Here is a 20,963-nt window from a genome sequence, read left to right on the forward strand (position 1 = left end):
TCCTGTGCTCCCCTTTATCCTCTCCCCATTGTGTTTCTACTTTCTGGTATTCATTTTGATAAATAGTTATACTAGTTGTTCAGAGGAGTTACACCGTTAGCTTTGTTCTTCCTCCTTTAGTCTATTTGTGAATAAATGCATCGAACCCTGAATATGCTGTCATGCCTAAATGTATTTTAGATCAAGTTTCCACATATGAGGGAAAGCATCTGATGTCTGAGCCTGGCTTGCTTTACTTAACATGATTTGTTCTAGGTCCATCCATTTCCCTGCAAATAACAGTATTATTCATTCTAATAGATGAGTAAAATTCCATTGTATTTGTACTATATTTTCTTGGTCCACTCATCCACTGTCCCTTTTTGTTTCTTTTCAGATACAGTGGCTCACACCTGTAAATCTAGCTTCTTTGGAGGCTCAGATTGGGAGGACTGCAGTATAAGGCCAACCTGGGCAAGAAGTTTGTGGGATCCTAATCTCAATAGAAAAAGCTGATGTGTTGGTATGTATATTGGTATGTCTGACATACTAGCTGTGGCAAGAAGTGTAACTAAGGAGATTGTGCTGGCTTAAGCAGAGTGGACCCTATCTCAAAAAAAAAAAAAAAACACAAAAAAGAAAACAAAAAACAAAACAGAGAATGTGACTTCCTGTTTACCAAGTACAAGGCTCTGCACCCAGTCTTCAGTACTACCCAGGAAAAGGTGGTGGTGAGAAGGTAATCTTGTATACAGCTTGTAGCTAAGATTTGGTGCATTTTTTTTCCTTCCAATTTATTTTTATTTTAAAAAATTTAAGGTAATTGTAATTGCAGTAGTAAATAGTCAGTTTCCCACAGTGATAACATCTTACATAGGAAATTTATACTGGTTATTATGTCTATCTTACTCATATTTCACTTGAGTTTTTTGTTGTTTTGGTTTTTTGTGGTAGTCCTGGGGCTTCCACTCAGGTCCTCAGTGCTGTCCCTGAGCTCTTTTGCTCAGAGCCAATGCTCTCCTATATGACCCACAGTTTTGCTTCTAGTTTTTTGGTGGCTTATTGGAAATAAAAGTCTAACAGACTCTCCTATCTGTGCTGGCTTTGAACCATGATCTTCAGATCTCAGCCTCCTCAGTAGCTAGGATTACAGGCATGAATCAGTGGCACCTAGCCCATTTTACCTAATTTTTGTTCACTTATTTGTGTGTCCATTTTACCTAATTTTTGTTCACTTATTTGTGTACTTATGTATGATATGTAGATTTATGTGACTACTACAGTAGTGATAACAGTAGCATCCCATCACAAATAATCTCTTGTACTACCCATTTATGGCTACAACCACACTTCTCTTCATCCTTCACTGATCTCAGAAAACTATTAACCTGTTTTCCATCTCTATAAGTTTTTTTTAGCCATAGTAGATACATTTCAGGATGCTCAATGGACACCTGAAAAGTAGTTTATATCAAATTCTGTATATATTGTATATATTGTATATCTTCTGTATATGTTGTATATTGTATAATATATATACTTACGATGGAATATAATTTAAAAATTAGACACAGTAAGAAAATAATAATCATAGAATAATTATACTATTATAAAGTATGTGATCTCATCCTTTCTCACAAAATGTTATTGTATCATACTCTAATGATGATGTGAGATAATAAATGAGGTGACTGATGAAAGTATTGTGACATAGCATTAGACCACTATGTAGGGTTACCTGGAATATGAACACTGCAGTATCTCAATAGTCTAATAACCAAGACAGATACTAATAAGTGCCTAACAGATGGGTTACATCTACAGAATAGTAAAACTGAAACAAGGGTATGATTCACATCCTGGGTTGGATGTAGCAGGATTGCACAAAGTTTTATCATGGATTGCACAAAGTTTTATCATGTTACTTAGGAAGGCATAGCATTTAAACATGACTTTTTAAATTTAGGATGGCATAGAGTTTAAACATATGACTTGTTTATTTCTCAATTTTTCAACTAATATTTTTGGGCAAAGATGTATTGTGGGCAATTGAAACCATGGAAAATGGACTATGATAAGAGGATTACTTATGTGTAATCTCATGTTACAATTTTCATTTTTCAACATACTTTGAGTTCTTTTCAAATTATTAGATGTTTCATTAATTTGTTCTTTTGTTGTTATATTGCTGAATAGTATTAGTGAGTCTCTGTCTCTAATTTGGGGTGTTTATCCATTTATATTTAAATTTTTTTCACAGGTATCAGTAAACTATAGCCCAGGAACTAAATTATGTCCAACAGGTTTTTTTCATTATACATTCATAGTACAAAGGGTTTCATTGTGATAATTCATAGATGTATACAGTGCATTTTCAACATGTTCACCTCTTCTGTTATGTTCCTCTTTTCATATATTCCGTTAACCTCCCTTTTCCCTTCTCCTTTATCCAGACAGAATTTGGTGGACTTCATTATTCATGGTATATGTGTGTGTATACACATACACATGTGCATATCTATATGTGTTCATATATATACATATATAGAGAGAAGGAACTTCTATCTTCTTCACTCACTAGTAACCTTTCTTTTACTGTTCATTCCCCTCCCCCCAAATTAGTCTCCCTTTTACACTCAGGTTATTATTAGTATCACCTTCACCATCATCATTATTTTATATCTAGACTCTCAATATTTGCAAACACATGATATTTGACCTTTTGAGTTAGCTTAATTCAGTTGACATGATGATCTTCAGTTCTATTTGCTTTTTTTTTTACATTTTTTATTATTGTATCTTTAAGTAGTTGTACAAAGAAGTTTCCATTCTACAAAACTATATGAGTATCTGACAACATTGTCACCTATTGCTCCTAACCCATCCCTTCTCTCACTTTTTTTAAAAAAAAAATTGAGACTAGGTGGGCTGGGAAAGTGGCTCAGTGGTAGAGCACTTGCCTTGCATGCATGAGGCCCTGGGTTCGATTCCTCAGCACCACGTAAGCAGAAGAAAAAAAATCCGGAAGTGGTGCTGTGGCTCAAGTGGTAGAGCGCTAGCCTTGAGCTGAAGAGCTGAGGGACAGCGCCCAGGCCCAGAGTTCAGGCCCACAACTGGACCTCCCCCCCAAAAAATTGAGACTAGTTGATTACATAAATTTCACATATTTCACAGTATTGTGGAATAGTGATACTTAAAGTCACAAACACATTTTAACCTTCACAAGGCAAATTGTCATTATCATGGTCTATAAAGTTTGTGAATTCTATGAGCTTTGACAATACAAATTATTTCTTCCACATCAGGTGATGATTACATTTATATCCATTTGCTTTCAAATATAATTTCACTTTTCTTTATGGATGAACAATACTCCATTGTGTATATATGCATCACATATTTTTATTCATCAGTTTTGCTGGGCATCTAGGTTGATCCACAACTTCGCTATTGTGAATAGTACTGCAGTCTCCCTGAGTATACATATATCTGTCCTGGTTTTTTTTTTTTTTTTTTTTTGATTTATACTCTCTGAGATATATTCCTAAGGTCGATAAAGCATGGTGATAAGGTATGTTATTTTTAGCTATTTGATACTATATACTGATTTCTATAGTAGCACTAGTTTACATTCCTGCCAATAATGTATAAGGGTTCCTTTTTCATCTCCACATCCTTGCCAGCATTTGTTTTTGTTTGTTTTCTTAATGATGGCCATTCTGATTGGGATGAGATAGAATCCTAGTACAGATTTTTTGTTTTTGTTTTTGCATCTGTGCTTAAATTTAAACTCTCACAAGGCTTTTTCACTCAGAGCTGCTATTCTAACACAGAAACCACACTTCCAGTCTCTTAGTGTAGTTTTGACTTGAATTTCCTTCATGACTCAGAATGTTAAATATTAGACATTTGTACTGAGAAATGTCTTCAATTTGTTTACCAGTTTATTAATTGTATTCTTTTTTGTTGTTTAAATTTTTGAGTTCTTATACTTTGGATATTAATCCTTTATCTATTGCATAGCTAGAGAAGATCTTCTCCCATTCTGTAAATAGTAACTTGATTCTTGTAATTGTTTATTTTGATGTGTAGAAACTGTTTTTGTGTGTGCGCTGGTTCTAGGCTTGAATTCAGGGCCTGGGCACTAACCCATTTTTACTCCAGTTTAGTATTTTGTCATTTGAGCCACAGCTCCTTTTTTTGTTGTTGTTGTTGATTGTGGGGCTTGAACTCTGGGCCTGGGCGCTGTAATTCAGCTCTTCAGCTCAAGGCGAATACTCCACCACTTGAGCCACAGCGCCACTTCTGGTTTTCTGGTGGCTTATTGGAGATAAGAGTCTCGTGAACTATCCTGCCTGGACTGGCTTTGAATCTCGGTCCTTCGATCTCAGCCTCCTGGGTAGCTAGGATTACACGTGTGAGCCACCAGCGCCTGGCCACAGCTCCTTTTCTTTTGGCTAATTGTAAATAAAGTCTCATGGACTTTTCTGTTTGGACTGGCTTCAATACTCAGATTTCAGCCTCCTGAGTAGCTAGGATTATAGATGTGAGCCCATGGCACCCAGCATATGTATAAAGTTTTAAATTTGAGGCAGCTCCATTTATCCATTTTTGCTGTTATATGCAGAGGTATTCAGAAAGTAGTTATCTATGCTTATATCTTCCAAAGTTTTTCTTAAGTTTTCCTGTAGTAATTTTAAGGTTCAGGTCTTACATTGATTCTTGATCCACTTGGAGTTGATTTTTACACAGGGTAAAAGGTAAGGGTCTAGTCTTAGTCTTCTATATGCAGATAGTGTTGTTTTCTCAGCTTCGTTTGTTGAAGAGACTGTCTTTTCTCAAAGAAAAAAATACCTTTGCCAGGTGCTGATGGCTCATGCCTGTAATCCTAGCTACTCAGGAGGCTGAGATCTGAGGATCATGGTTCAAAGCCAGCCTGGACAGGAAAGTCCATGAGACTCTTTATCTCCAATAAAACACCAGAAAACCAGAAGTGGCACAGTTCCTTTGGTCTTCATGTCTGTTTTTGTGCTAGAGCCACAAGAGTATCATATCATCTGCAAATGTGAGTAATAAGTATAGGGACACTAGTATCTTGTTCCTGGAAATGATTTCCAGTTTTCCCTACGATGCTGGCTATGGGTTTGTCATAGGTGGCCTTTATTATATTGAGGTACATTTCCTCTGCTACTAGTTTCTTCAGAGCTTTTATCATTTTTTAAAAAAAAAAAGATGCTTGTCTGGGCACTAGTGGCTCAAGTTTGTAAGCTACTCAGGAGGCTGAAATCTGAGGATTGTGGTTCGAAGCCAAGCTGGGCAGGAAAGTCCATGACACTCTTATCTCCCACTTAAACAGAGAAAAAGTCAGAAGTGTCATTGTGGCTCAAAGTGGTAGAGCGCTAGCCTTGAGCACAAAGAAACTTAGGGACAGCACCCAGGCCCTGAGTTCAAGCCCCAGGACTGTTAAAAAAGATATTGGACTTTTGCCAAAGGATTTTCCTACATTTATTAATATGATAATGTTATTTTTGTTCTTGATCCTGTTTATGTGCTATATTATGTGTTACATTTGTTGAATCATCTCTGCATCCCTGATCATAGTATATGATCTTTTCAATGTGTTATCGAATTCAGTTTGCATTTATAAAATAAAAATTCTTAAATATAATTTTATGTCTATGTTAGGTAAAGAGATTTAACAATAAAGGACACAAATACAGCTGAAGTTCTGATTATAGTATTTTTTATTTCCCCTTCAGTATTTATAATTTTTTAAGATTGTGTCACATTCAAAGCTTTCTATTCATAATGCTAATATTTGTAGTGTGATTTATAGTTGTTGGTTTTGTTTCTGTTTGCAATATATAGTTTTATAGGCGCTTTCAAATACATTATTTTACACATTTTGTGAGGATAGTTCTATGATTGGATAAGTATCCTTGTTTGTAGATAGATGAAGAAACTAGGTGCTAGTAAGTCTTCAAAAGAAGATAATACAACTTGTAAGTGATGAAATAGGCAGTTTTACTTAAAATCTTTGCTTTTGTCTCCAAACTAGAATTGTAGCATGCCATATGGATAGTGTAGATATTTATTAAATATGATTGATAATGAAATTATGATGATTTTACATGTAAATAATACTAAGTTCTATGTGAAAACACAAAATCAGGTCCTTGTGTTATATGCAGCAATTCCTGTACCTAGCTGTGCAACATTTTTAATGCTTGAAATACTTCTGTAAGGGTTATCTTTATCTCCAAGAAGAAATAAGTGAGTTTTTTTATTTTTATTAAATATTTTAAGATTATTATTATAATGGTGATGTCCCGAGGGCATACATTTTCATAAGTCATGTAGTGAGTACATCTCTTTTTGGACAATGGCACCCCTTCCTTCCTTTGCTCTCTCACTATTTCCCTCTGTTCTGACCTACAGCATAGTGTCTAATTTCAACATAGTGTCTATTGCTGCATTTGTTTACTCTTTGTCTCTCCATTCCTGTGCCCCCCTCACCCTTCCAAAGACAGATACATGAACAAACAAGACAAAGAAGAAAAAAATCCTCTTGTTTGCACTGGATAAGTAAGGTATAAGCTGGCCTTTGTTGGCTTAGAGTTACATAGTTTGTAAGTGGTAGAACCATAATAACTTCAGAATGTAGCTCAACTCTTAATTCATTCAAAATAACCTTTGGCTTTTCCCTTGTATCACTGAATAAAGTTCCTGAACTGCGGATCATACTCTTGTTTTTGTTTTTGTTTGTCAGTCGTTGGGATTGAGTTCTGGGCTTGAGTCCTGATCTCTTCAGCTCAAGGCTAGTGCTCTATCACTTAAGCCTCAGTGCCACTTCTGGTTTTCTGGTGGTTTATTGGATATAAGAGTCTCATGGACATTCCTGCCCGGGCTGGCTTTGAACTGTGACCTCAGATCTCAGCTTCCTGAATAGTTAAGATTACAGATGTGAGCCACCAGCTCCCCGCCATACTCTGTTTTTGAAGACAGTACATTCTGCATTTCAAAAGTTATGTGCTTTTGGATTTTTTCATATTACATTTGAAAGGAATTGTTTTTATAAATAATAATGAAGTGATGTTTAGCATTAAAAACTACAAAGTTTTTTCCCCACTAATGATTGATTATGCATAAATTGTATTAGTTATAGTTACTAATGATTTTTCTCCCTTCGGGTTTGTCTTTATGTGTTTTGTTATTTTTCAATTTCAGCAAACTATACAATGGCAATTGAGGGAATTTTAAACAATAAAGTTTAGTGGCTACATCTGCCTTCTGTCTTCGCAACTGTTTATAAAAGAATAAATGGGATTCTTGAGGAAAGACTTATATTAAAAGAATAGTCTTGCAAATGGCTTCAGAATCTATGAATGGGAAACAATCTAGGAATCACTGCCCAAAGGGGAAAAGGCAGCAACACCAGCAAATAAAGAACAGGTCTTCAGTTAGTGATTGTGGTGGTGAAGACTCCTTTGTCTTTGAAGCAAATGAAGCTTGGAAAGATTTTCATAGTTCTCTTCTTCGATTTTATGAAAATGGAGAACTCTGTGATGTCACACTAAAGGTAAGACTGCTTTTTGGTTTACTTCAACCTCTTCAGTGTTATGAAAAATGAGGATTGCTCTTCTTGTACAAGGCATACTTTTGGTGCTATACTTTTATTGTGGTCAAAATGATTTCAATATCAGTCCTCTTTTTTTTTTGGTTTTGTTATATAACCCATGCTTATGATCCTCCTCTCCACAGCCTTCCAAGTTCTGGGATTATAGACATGCATTACCATACCTAGTTCAGTCCTATTTTATTGAAGAGGAATCTGCTTTTATTTTACTATAAGGAAAGATAAATGAAGAAAGACTAGCATAAATTAGTATAGTTAGTGTTGGTAATCATTCTTACAGAATTAATCTGAAACAATCCTAGAATGAACAATAGGATTGAAAAGAATAAATTGACATCATATAAGCTTTTAACTTGTACATTTAAATTATCCTTTTATTTGGTAAAAAAAATCAAATATTCTTACTTGTTTTCCAGGCTGAGCAGTTTTAATGTGTCTCCATATTTTGGTAATTTATTTCTTTATGGTGCTATTATCCACTAGTGAGCTTTGAAAATTTTATATGTAGAGTACATTTAGATTGCGATGAAAAGTATTTAGAGAACTTTGTAGTCTTTAAATCTGTTTTTTAAACAATTTTAGTTTCTTATTTTTTGTATAATATTTATTATTGTTTGGAGATTGATATGGATCCAGTGCTGCATTTTCCTCATAAGTTTTGCCACTTTAGGATTGTGTATATTCTTCATTCTACTCCTGATCACAGAAGTTCTTAGAGCTCACAATGTCATGATAATAATAAAAGGAATAATCAGAGAATCAGATCAGGGCATACTCAACAACAACAAAAAAAACCAGCTGAATACAGACTTTGAATTCCAGGCTCAGAATGTACTGGAATAGAGTATTAGTTACATTATGGATAATCTTTCTTTCTTTTTTTTGGGGGGGGTGGTCCGGTCGTGGGACCTGAACTCTGGGCCTGGGACTGTCCCTCAGCTCTTCAGCTCAAGGCTAGTGCTCTACCACTTGAGTCACAGCACCACTTCCGGCTTTTTTCTTTTTGCTTATGTGGTGCTAAGGAATCGAACCCAGGGCCTCATGCGTGCAAGGGAAGCGCTCTACCACTGAGCCACCTTCCCAGCCCCCTTTCTGTGTTCTGTTTCTGTAAACTTTTAGTGTCTCAAGTATTTCTAGGTCATAATATTTGGAGAAAAAAGATGTTAACCTCTTTGATCCATATGGTATATTATGTTTAATCTCATGCCATTCTGATTTTCACCTAGTATGAAACTGAGTAACCTACACTGGCTTTGGCAAAAAGAAAAGAAATGTAAAACAAATTATTGGATCTGATAACTTATTTAGCATACCAATGATCCTGTGTAAAACATTTAAACAGTATTAATGATTTATTAAATTTTGAAGTTAGCCTTTAGGTAATCATATAAACATTCTTAAGTGAAGAATAAAGATGTAGCCATTTTAGATGAGGTTAGAGGATGTCCATAGTTTTGAAATGTAAACTCCAAGAGAGTCTGTAAGTGGAAGATTGACTATACTGTGTTTGAAATAGTGGCAGGGTCACCTAAGAATCACTGGGAATTGACCCTCATTTTTAATTCCTCCATTGCAAAATTAGGATTACAATTAGGTTTTGATGAGAAATGAGTTAATAAATATAAAGTTCTACAACAGTGGTTGGTATATATTAAATAGTAATACTGACTGTCATTATTGTATATACTATTAATTTTTCAAAGAATACCAGGTACTTCTGTTGTGGAATAGTCTATGCCTATTCATTAGAAAGGATTAAAGTGTAATAATTCAGCCATCTATTATTTTTAATTTAAATTTTATTGTAAAGGTGATATACAGAAGGATTATAGTTACATAAGATAATGAATACATATCTTTTGAACAGTCTTATCCCCTCTCTCATTTTCTCATACTTCCCCACCCCAGGCCCACCTTCCCCCCTAGTTGTAAAGTTCATTTCCAACATAGTGTCTACTTAGTATCACTGTTGAATTGGTTCACCCTTTGTTCCACCATTTCTGTGATTCTCCTCTCCTCCCCAGATCAGATGAACTTACATACAAGACAAAGAATATATAAATCAAAGTGACAACAGGGAATAAACCAAAGGAAAGAAAGAAAGAAAAAGAAATGAATAAACAGTGCAATAAAAAAACCTCTTGTTTTCATTTCTTGGAGTTCATTTCAATGAACATCAGTTTGTGTGGTCATAGGCATATAGCCCTAAAGCCATTGTGATCCCCTCTTTTGTTCTCACTGTGCTATGTATGCTTAGAGTGCTGTTTAATTAGTCATGTCCAAGTATAATTATTTGTCTTTTACTATCAATTGGATTAACTTGTAGATTTATAGACATATTCTAGATATTACAAATGAGGGGAACCACCCAGCCTATATTTCTTTGGGTCTGGCTCACTTTACTTAATATACTTTTTTTTACAAGTCTTTCCATTACTTTACAAATGAGGTAATGTCATTCTTTCTAATGGAAGCATTTAATTCCATTGTGTACATATACCACATTTTCTTGAAAATAATTTGTTTTGGGTTTTTTGTTTACTATTATTATTATTACTATTATTTTACTGGTCCTGGTGCTTGAACTCTGGGCCTGGGTGACGTCCCTGAGCTTCTTTTGCTCAAGGCTAGCATTCTACCACTTGAGCCACAGTGCTATTTCCCAGACATCTATTATTGAATTTGTTTCTTAATTCAAAGTTAACATTTCTTCTACTTTCAGAATTTAGTCATCACAGCATAGCTAATATAGTGGTTTACGTAAGCACTTTCTAGATTCATACTGTATTGAAGATTATTTCTGTTTATATAAATTCATTTTTAGCATAATTCCTTTGATTATTATTGTGTTTCATACAAATAGTCTAGAAAGACAGTTATCTCAGAATTCATTGTAAATATACAAAGTAAAAATAAATTCACTTAAATATTCACTAAAGTTTTACCTAGTAAGTGGCGAGGATGAATAAGTGTGGATACTGTACTGTATTTGCCGTTGAGGGACTTTTGAAGTTTAGCCAGAATTAGGCTCATTAACACTGTCATTTTTGTAGTACTTTTATGGAAACATAAGAGAGGGTTCATTAATTGCGTCGGAAGATGATTGGAAAGAGTATGTGGGCTGGGAAGGTGGCTCAGTGGTAGAGCACTTGCTTTGCAAGTGGGTTCGATTCCTTAGCACCACATAAGCAAAAAGAAAAAAGCTGGAAGTGGCGCTGTGGCTCAAGTGGTAGAGTGCTAGCCTTGAGCTGAAGAGCTGAGGGACAGTGCCCAGGCCCAGAGTTCAGGCCCCACGACCAGACCAAAAAAAAAAAAGTATGTTACCTTCAGGTCATTCTGTGGAGAAGAGAACTTGTTTATATATTATGTTTATTAGTGAAAATAATTTATCTAATGGCAGTTGTGAAACTATATACAGCAAAGCTTTTTAAAATTTCATGTTTGGGTCTTAAAATTGGATTGTGGATGTCATGCATGCTAAGCACAAGTTCTACAACTTCTGTCCCCAAAATTAGCTGCTGCTGGTTGTTTCTTGGGAGGGACATGAGGAGTGGTATTAGGTTTGAACTTAGGGCCTTGCATTTAATAGGCAAAGTTCTACCACTGAGCCACATCCTAACTTCTTCCTATACCAGCTCTTGAGGTTATCACTGGATATATCTCATTTAATATTATTTAGCTTCTCTTTGGAGAATGTTTCTATGATTTTTTTAAAGCAGATATTTGTAGGACCTAGTACTGTTTCTGAGGTTTAAAGTAGAATGATTACTTGTCAAGACTTCCAACTGACCAGGTAAGAATAAGTGTTCTGAAAAGTTGAGGGAAACAATGGGTAAACTGCTTTATAATATACTTCCTAAGAAGTAGAAATTACAACTTTATTACCTTTTAACAGTGAGCTCCTGAAGCCGGGCGCTGGTGGCTCACGCCTGTAATCCTAGCTACTCAGGAGGCTGAGATCTGAGGATCGCGGTTCAAAGCCAGCCCGGGCAGGAGAAACCGTGAGACTCCTATCTCCAATAAACCACCAGAAAGCCGGAAGTGGCGCTGTAGCTCAAGTGGTAGAGCGCTCGCCTTGAGCTGAAGAGCTGAGGGACAGCGCCCAGGCCCAGAGTTCAAGCCCCACGACCGACAAAAAAAAAAAACAACAAAAAAAAAAACAGTGAGCTCCTGACCTAAAAGTAGGCTGTCTTAATCCATTTGTGCTGCTGTTATTTTTAAGTACTATTTATTTACTATCTAATCTATCTATCTATCTATCTATCTATCTATCTATCTATCTATCTATCTATCTATCTATCTATCTATTTTGTACTGATACCAGGGCTTGAAGGCAGGGACTTGTGTTCTTGCTCAGCTTTTTTTTTTCCAGAGAGAAAGAGATCTACTTTTTCATCTGTACCTCCAGTCTGGCATTTTCCTGGTTAATTGGTGATGAAATCTTGTGGATGTTTCTACCCTGGCTGGCATTGGACCTTGATCCTCCTATCTCACCCTCCTAAGTAGTTAGAATTACAGCCCTGAGGGCTGGGAAGGTAGCTTAGTAGTAGAGTGCTTGCCTTGTATGCATGTGGCCCAGGGTTTGATTCCTCAGCACCACTTAAGCTAATAAAAAGCCAGAAGTGGTGATGTGGCTCAAGTGGTAGAGCGCAGACCTTGAGCTGAAGAGCTCAGGAATAGCACCCAGGCCCAGAATTCAGGCCCCACCACTGACAAAAAAAAAAAAGAATTACAGGCCTGAGCCATTGGTACCCAGTTCTATTTCTCACTGTTTTGAAGGCAGGAAGATCGAGGTACCAGTTGTGATATCTAGTGGGGGCTGATCTCTTTCTCTGCTTATAAGGTGGCAACTGCATCATCCAGAGAGGTGAACAAAGATGATCTGTGTCTCACATAGAAAGCAAAGGGTAAAAAGCTCTAAATTACCTCCTTCCAAGCCAGAGTATGTACCACCCGGCCTAGCTCCCAATAATCTTATATACCAAAGAGGAAAAGTATAGAAAAAATAAAGAATAAGCTATGTGGCTGGGAAGGTGGCTCAGTGGTAGAGTGCTTGCCTTGCATGCATGAGGCCCTGGGTTCGATTCCTCAGCACCACATAAGCAAAAAGAAAAAAGCCGGAAGTGGTGCTGTGGCTCAAGTGGTAGAGCGCTAGCCTTGAGCTGAAGAGCTGAGGGACAGCGCCCAGGCCCAGAGTTCAGGCCCCATGACTGGACCCCCCCCCCAAAAAAGAATAAGCTAGATGTCAATGAATCCTAGCTGTTCAGAAGACTGAGATCTGAGGATTGCATTTTAAAACCAGAAATTTTGTCTTTTGAATATACCAATTTTTTAATTAAAAAATTATATTTACTTAGAATCATTTAGAATGTCAACAAAACAACTACAACTTTTTTTTTCAATTACAGAGTGATATTCAGTTAACAGAACAATTATTTCGTATAAGCTATGTCAGACAACTGAAGATGAAAAAAACTACCATTCCCATATATAACTTAATTTGTGCTGTGCACCAACAAGAACTTACCTTAAATTTCCATGCCAATTTACAACCCTCATACTGTACCAGGCAAGGTTAGTGGCTATTGAAAATACCACCAGAACAGGGCTATCTAAAGACACATCCAATAGTGTGTTAACTATACAAAAAAAAGATACTATACAGTTTAAACACAAATCTTACACAGCCTTACATTTCTATTTTTATATATGTATATTTAACATTACATTTTTTATTGTGTCTGAGAGAGAAAGAGAAATAGTCTCATTTAGCCAGGTGCTGTGGCTCACACCTGCAATCCTCGCTACTCAGGAAGCTGAGATCGAAGGATTGTGGTTCAAAGACATCTGGGGCAGAAGTCTGTGAGAGTCTTCACTCCCATTAACTAACCCCCAAAAGTCAGAAGTGTGGCTATGGCTCAAGTGGTAGAGGGCTAGTCTTGAGTGAAAGAGCTTAGGCCCTGAGTTCAAGCCCAGGACCAGCACCAAAATAAAACAAAAACAAAAAAACAAACAAAAAAACCACCACATTTTAGTTTACTTGAATCAGGAGATTAGAGTTTTAGAGGGGCAATGTCTTTTTTTGGGGGGGGGGGCTTGAACTCTGGGCTGGGTGCTGTCCCTCATCTCTAGTTCAAGGCTACTTGAGCCACAGCACTACTTCTCATTTTCTGGTTATTTATTGGATATAAGAGTCTCATGCATGGACTTTCCTGCCAGGCTGGCTTTGAACTGCGATCTTTGGATCTCAGCCTCCTGGTAGCTAGGATTACAGGTGTGAGCCACCAGCACCCAGCTAGGGGCAATATCTTTTTAAAATCAATATGAAAATAACATTCTGGCCATTAATGTATACTGTTACAGTGGGAAAATGAGTAAATAATGGTTCACTGGAAATTGAATTATATGGTGCTATTATGTCATAAACTGTTGGAAATATATTTAATAGAGTACTTTTATGTCAGATTTACAAAGAATTTGCCTAGAAACAATCCCAATAACATTTTCAGATATTTTTTTAAAAAAGTATTTTCAGAGTCAGGCATTGGTGGCGTATGCCTGTAATCTTAGCTACTCAGGAAGCTGAGATCTGAGGATTGCAGTTAGAAGCCAGCCCAAATAGGAAAGTTTATGAAACCCTTATTTCTAACTAACTAGCAAAAAAAAGAAAAAAGAAAACAAAAACCAGAAATGGAGCTGTAGCTCAAGTGGCAGAATGCTAGCTTTGAGTAAAACTCAAGAACAGCACCCAGGACCTGAGTTCAAGCCCTAGGCCCGGCATGTATGCGTGTGAATATGCATGTGTGCACACACACAGACCCACACATACACACACAAGGATATTTTCAGGATCTTTAAACATTAAAAAATGTTTAATTGTAGCTGGACGCTGATGGCTCATGCCTGTAATCCTAGTTAGTCAGGAGGCTTAGATCTGAGGATTGCAGTTCAAAGCCAACCTGGGCAGGACCATCTGTGAGACTCTTATCTCCAGTTGACCACCAGAAAACTGGGGGTGGTGCTCAAGTGATAGAGCACTCACCTTGAGCTCAGGGACAGCACTCAGGCCCAGAGTTAAAGTCCCACAACTGACAAAAAGAGAGAAGAGAAACAAAAGTTTAATTTCAGAGGCTGGAAATGTGGCTTAGTTATAGAGGGCTTGTCTAGCAAGCAGGGAAGCTCTGGGTTTGATTCCTCAGTACTCCATAAACAAAAGAAGCTGAAAGTAGCACTGTGGCTCAAGTAGAGTACTAGCCTTGAGCAAAAGAAGCTCAGGGACAGTGCCTAGGCCCTGAGTTCAAGCCACAGGTCTGGCAAAAAAGCAAAAACGAATGTTTGATCTCAGATTTGAGATCCCATTTTAGGGCTTAAGTAAATTTGAAAATATGCCTGGTGGGGCTGGGAAGGTGGCTCAGTGGTAGAGCGCTTGCCTTGCATGCATGAGGCCCTAGGTTTGATTCCTCAGCACCACATAAACAAAAAGAAAAAAGCTGGAAGTGGTGCTGTGGCTCAAGTGGTAGAGCGCTAGCCTTGAACTGAAGAGCTGAGGGACAGCGCCCAGGTCCAGAGTTCAGGTCCCATGATCGGACCCCAAAAAAATAAATAAATAAAAGAAAATATGCCAGACTTTATGTGTGTATATGTTTTAGCTTTAGTCTTAATAGAATCTAAATCCTACCTGATCACTTCTACTTAAACAAGCCAGGAGCCAATGGCTGATGCTTATAATCCCAACTTAGTAGGTTGACATCTGGGGATCCTCTATAGGTGTGGAGCTTTTTATTATGGTAGAGATTATTTAGAGATTATTATTGATAGTATCACTCAAAGGCCATACAGAATTATCAGTACAGATTGCCTCAAGTAGCTGATGAGAAGCGTATATGTCTGCCCCATCATATACCAAATGATTTCTTAGACCTTATATCACCTCTGGGCTGGATATCTCCCACTGCTGGGATCTCTTTTAAACATCATTTGTCAAATAATGAAACACACTGTAAATTTATTTTGTAATTAAAATTATATAAAAACAGGAAAAGGTTGTTTATTTTTTTGTGAATATCAAAGCATTGTACCAGAGGGTTGAATTTAGCATGTTCATCTGAGTGTTGAGTGCTTCCTGTTCAGTCTGTCCTGTCATTCCTTCCCATTCCATCTATTCTCTTCCTCTAGACTCACAGGAAAAAATTTAAAGTACTAATATAGTTATTATTGTTTTTCATACGTTATTGATTATATTGAGCCTGGAAAATTGGATTACTATTATGTTAAAAAGAAGAAACTGAGCCAAATGGTTCATGTAATCTTAGCTACTCAGGAGGCTGAGATCTGAGGATCATGGTTCAAAGCCAGCCTGGGGAAAAGTCTGTGAGACTTTTTTTTTTCTTGCTGGTTTTGAGGCTTGACCTCTGGGTCTAGGTACTGTCCTTGAGTTCCTTTTGCTCAAGGCTAGTACTCTACCACTTGAGCCACAGCGCTACTTCTGGTTTTTTCTGTGACTTAATTGGAGATAAATATCTCACAGATTTTGCTGCTCAGGCTGTCTTCGAACTATGATTCTCAGATCTCAGCTTCCTGAATAGCTAGTATTACAGGTGTGAGCCACTGGTGTCCAGCAAGAACTATCCTTTTTTTTTTTTTTTCTCTTTCGGTCATGCATGGAACTTCAACTTGGATCCTAGGTTGCTAGCAGTCCCTGCGTATTTTTGCTTAAGGATAATGCTCTACCACTTTGAGCTGGGCTGGCTTTGCACTGTGATCTTCACATCTCAGCCTTCTAAGTAGCTGGGATTACAGGCTTGAACCACTAGAGCCTGGTCATGGGACTCTTATCTCCAGTTAAGTACCAGAAACCTAGATGTGATGCTGTGGCTCAAAATGGTAGAGCACTATCCTTGAGCAAAAGACAGTGCCCAGGCCCTGAGTTCAAGCCCTACACCTGACAAAAGAAGAAGAAGAAACTGGTTGTGGAGCTCAAAGGTAGAATATTTTTTTAGCATGTTGGAAGCCCTGAGTTTAATCCTTAGCACATTAAAAAAAAAAAAAAGTAGGAAGAGAAGAAGCCTACACTCATTACCAACAACTTTCAGATACAAAGTTTTAAATGTAAAATGTTAAACCATAAAGGTAGTAGAAAAAGACTTGAGGTAAATATTTAAGTAGAATGATTCCCCATTCCAATATGTACCTTAGAAAGAGATCAGAAAGGAAAGGGTTGTTTTGGATTTTGTGTGTGTGTGTGTGTGTGTGTGTGTGTGTGTGTAAAACTATAGGTAGAATAAAACTAGTAAACTATAAGAAAAGAAAGCAAACTATAAAGGATTTAAGTTTTGTATATGCATACTAGAATTTACATTGATATATTCTTAGTTCTCTAGGTAAGAATTACTGATGAGTACACATGTTTACACTGGAGTATAAGGTGTGAACCAGTCATTTCTGGCCATTTTTTTTTCTTCCAGTGATTAAGATGGATTAGGGTTAATTAGTTTTCTAAAGAAGTTAGAGAAAACGTTTTGTTAAGTGGTTATGGGTATGTGCTAGATTGCATTTCTAATGTATATGTCACTGATAAATTGTAAGGACAAGCACAAAGAAATTAATAAAGTCAACTTGAAATATATATGACAGTTGTCTAATACCCAAAATGTATGTGTTGTCACAATAAAGAAAATTCTGTAGTTTTAGGAGAAACAAAAGAATTGAATTAATTATTTAATGTTTATAAAAGAAAAAAAACATATGTCTTAGTAAGCAAACACCCAAACTTTAACACAAATACTGTAAGTACATCTCAGATGGTTTCCTATCCCCTTCTTCTCTCTCCCCTCTTCTCCCCCTCTCCCTGTCTTCCTCAATCTCCCTCTCTCCTCCCTCTCTCTTCTCTCCTCCCTCTCTCCTGCTCTCCCCCTTTTTGCCATCCCTCCCCTTCCTTTTCTCCCCTCCCTCTGCACCTCTCTTTCCCCCTCCCCTTCCTCTCCCTTTCTTTTCTTCCCTAAATTAGAGTTTCTGGTTCCGGGTGCTCTCAATCTCAGAAGTCCTCCTGCCTCAGCTTCCCAGGTTCTGGGATTATGGGTATTTGCTACACACCTGGCTGTACCTATTCTTTATAGCATTGTTTCTATTTATAGTTGATGTAGGAAATAATGGGAATAAAGATCCAGTAATAACGAAGTGTTTATAATGGCACACTATTGGAAGCAGTCTTAATTTTTCAAGTTGACAAGAATTCAGTGTTCATTTTTAATGCTTTTATATGAAATGTTATCTCAAGGTAAACAAAATGGAAAAATTTAATCACGCTCATAATAAATATTAAATATTGAAGTGTTTGCTCTTTGCTTCAGTTTCTGATTGATAAATGGTAGATAATAACAGTACTTGTTGCTGGGAGTTGGTAGCTGAAGCCTATAATCTCACCTCAAGGCTGAGATTTAGGAATAAAGGTTCAGAATCAGCCAAGACAGACAAATTTACAAAAACCTAGAGGTGAAGGTGGGGTTCAAGTGGTAGACAATCCGCTGTGAGGGAAAGAGCTGAGTCAGAGCATGAGGCCTTGAGTTCTAAGTCCCCGGTATTAGCACCAAAAAAAAAAAGTACCTGTTCATAGGGTGTTTAGACAAAAGTGAATTGTTGAGTAGTTGTACAAAAAGCATAAATAGTTCTTGGCATATGATCAGTGCCAAATGATGTTTGCCGTTTTCTTTTTTGTTTTACATTAATTCACAAATGTTTCTTAGAGGAGATAATATGAAACCTAACAGCAATACTATAAATTGTCTGGAGTTTTTGTCCTTGCTGCAAAACATGCTCTGTGCTGATTCAAGGCTAGTTTTGATACTAAACTGTTTTGGTTTCTTTTCAACAGGTTGGCTCAAAGCTAATCTCTTGTCACAAACTGGTATTGGCTTGTGTTGTTCCCTACTTCAGAGCCATGTTTCTCTCTGAAATGGCTGAAGCCAAACAAACACTGATTGAGATTAGAGATTTTGATGGTGATGCAATAGAAGACTTAGTGAAGTTTGTCTATTCTTCACGGCTTACTTTGACTGTTGACAACGTACAGCCTCTTTTGTATGCAGCATGTATTCTGCAGGTTGAACTGGTGGCTAAAGCCTGTTGTGAATACATGAAGTTACATTTTCATCCCTCCAATTGCTTGGCAGTAAGAGCCTTTGCAGAAAGTCACAATCGAATAGACCTAATGGACATGGCAGATCAGTATGCCTGTGAACATTTCACTGAAGTAGTGGAGTGCGAAGACTTTGTAAGTGTGTCACCACAACACCTCCATAAGCTTTTGTCCTCGAGTGATTTAAATATTGAGAATGAAAAGCAGGTCTATAGTGCTGCTATCAAGTGGCTTCTTGCCAATCCCCAGCATCATTCTAAATGGTTGGATGAAACACTTGCACAGGTAGGGCTGAAATAAGATTGTACATGGAAAGGAAAGATGATAAATGTTTTACTGATTATATAAAGTTGTTCATTTGAGGGAGTATACAAGCCATTAACATAGGTATAATGATGAAAATAACTTTATACCTTTCCTATTCACTTCCTATACTGTTTTAGAGAAATCTGAATTTGACATGTCTTTTTGTTGTTGTTGTTCGTTTTGTTTTTGTTTTTGTTTTTTGCCAGTCCTGGGGCTTGGCCTGGGCACTGTCTCTGAGCTTCTTTTTCCTCAAGGCTTCTCTACCACTTGAGCCATAGCACCATTTCTGGCTGTTTTGTTTATGTGGTACTGAGGAATTGAACCCAGGGCTTCATGCATGCTAGGCAAGCACTCTTATCACTAAGCCACATTCCCAGCCCTGTTTGATTTTTTTTTAAACTTGTGTGTGCCAGTTTGGGGGACTTATTAGGCCTGAGTGCCGTCCCTGAGCTTTTTTGCTCAAAGCTGGTGCTTTACCACTTGAGCCACCGTTCCACTTGCAGATTTTTTGGTGGTTAATGGAAGATAAGGATTTCATGGGCTTTCCTGCCTGGGCTGGCTTCAAACCACACTACTTAGAACTCAACCTTCTGAGTAGCTAGGTACAGGAGTGAGCCACTGGCTCCCAGCTACCTCTGAATGATTTTTAATCTATATATTAAAAATATTTCTTTGAAAAATGAATATACTACTAGAAATGGTTCTAAGGAATTGGCTTTACAGTAATATTTTAATATTTTAATGTATTATTTGGTAATATGAGTGCTTATTCCTAATGTATATAGATTTATTTTGGATTCATTAGACATCACTTTTCCATTTTCTCCCCTTATCGTTTGACTTTTTGAACCTCAAAAATGTGTTTTTTAATTACTATTACAAAATTTTCAAGTGGGGGAGACTTGGATGAGGAAGTAATAAATATTTCTTTTAGTGTCTGTCTTGTTTTTTTCTTTGTTTTCTCTCCCTCCCTTTTCCTTCCCTCTTCCTATTCTCCTCTACTTCTTCTGTTTTCCCTTGAAAGTTTTCTCCTTTCATTTATTCAGAAGTACAGTGGTGCTATCTACAAGGGGAATGTTATTACTCAGTTTTTACAAGTTAAATGCTTTGTGAAAACCTTGTACTTGATAATATCAATTTTAATAAAAAATTTCTTAATAGTGTTATCAACTTTTACAGATAGTAAGTACAAGATTGCTTATAGTTACCAGTGTTACCATTTTAGATGTTTATAGGTAGAGAAATTAAATATATTCAAAGTATGATTATAATTACAATGAATTTTTTAGTACTGAATTGAGCCCAGGACCTCCAACATACTTGTCAAGTGCTTATTAGCACTGAGCCACATTGCCGTTTTGTTTCATAGATTTATTTTTTTTAATTTTTTATTCTTTTGTTTATTGGCACTGAGGAATTATACCCAGGGCCTCATATATGCTAGGCAAATACTCTGGCACTAAGCCACATTCCCAGCCCTGTTTCAAAGAATTTTTTTTTTTTTTTTTTGCCATCCCTGGGGCTTGAACTCAGGGCCTGGACACCATCTCTGAGCTTTTTTTGTGCTCAAGACTAACACTGTCACTTGAGCTACAGCTCCACTTCTGGCTTTTTGGTAGTTAATTGGAGATGAGTCCCACAGACTCTTCTGCCTGAGCTGGATTTGAACCATGATCCTCAGATCTCTTACTTCTGAGTAGCTAGAATTGCTGGCTGGTCTTGAACTCAAAATCCTTTTGTCCCTGCCTCCTAAGAAGCTGGGATTACCTATGTCTGCCATCATGCTGGGATTGTTTTTATTTTTGTAGTATTGCGGATTAAATCCAGGGCCTAACACATGATGGATAAATACTCTTCCATTGAGCTATATCCCCTAGCCCTAGAGAAGTTTAAAACAGGCCAGGGCCT

The 20,963-nt window shown here is 37.1% G+C and overlaps 1 protein-coding gene across 6 annotated transcripts in view; it reads left to right on the forward strand.

Moving 5' to 3' along the window:
• Klhl8 (kelch like family member 8) overlaps nucleotides 1-20,963 on the forward strand; it is a 67,253-nt gene that overhangs the window by 10,806 nt on the left and 35,484 nt on the right. For all 6 annotated transcript variants that reach the window (XR_011370045.1, XR_011370046.1, XR_011370047.1 and 3 more), the window contains exons 2-4: nucleotides 377-502; nucleotides 7,207-7,558; nucleotides 18,486-19,034. Coding sequence is in view for 2 of the 6 variants with exons in the window: in XM_070013211.1 (XP_069869312.1) it covers nucleotides 7,346-7,558; nucleotides 18,486-19,034 (762 nt within the window). In the remaining 4 variants the exon portion in view is untranslated. The remainder of the gene's footprint in view (nucleotides 1-376; nucleotides 503-7,206; nucleotides 7,559-18,485; nucleotides 19,035-20,963) is intronic.

Source organism: Dipodomys merriami, unplaced genomic scaffold (genome assembly GCF_024711535.1).
Source record: "Dipodomys merriami isolate MVZ:Mamm:240054 unplaced genomic scaffold, mDipMer1.0.p SCAF_9, whole genome shotgun sequence".
NCBI classification, from domain to species: domain Eukaryota; kingdom Metazoa; phylum Chordata; class Mammalia; order Rodentia; family Heteromyidae; genus Dipodomys; species Dipodomys merriami.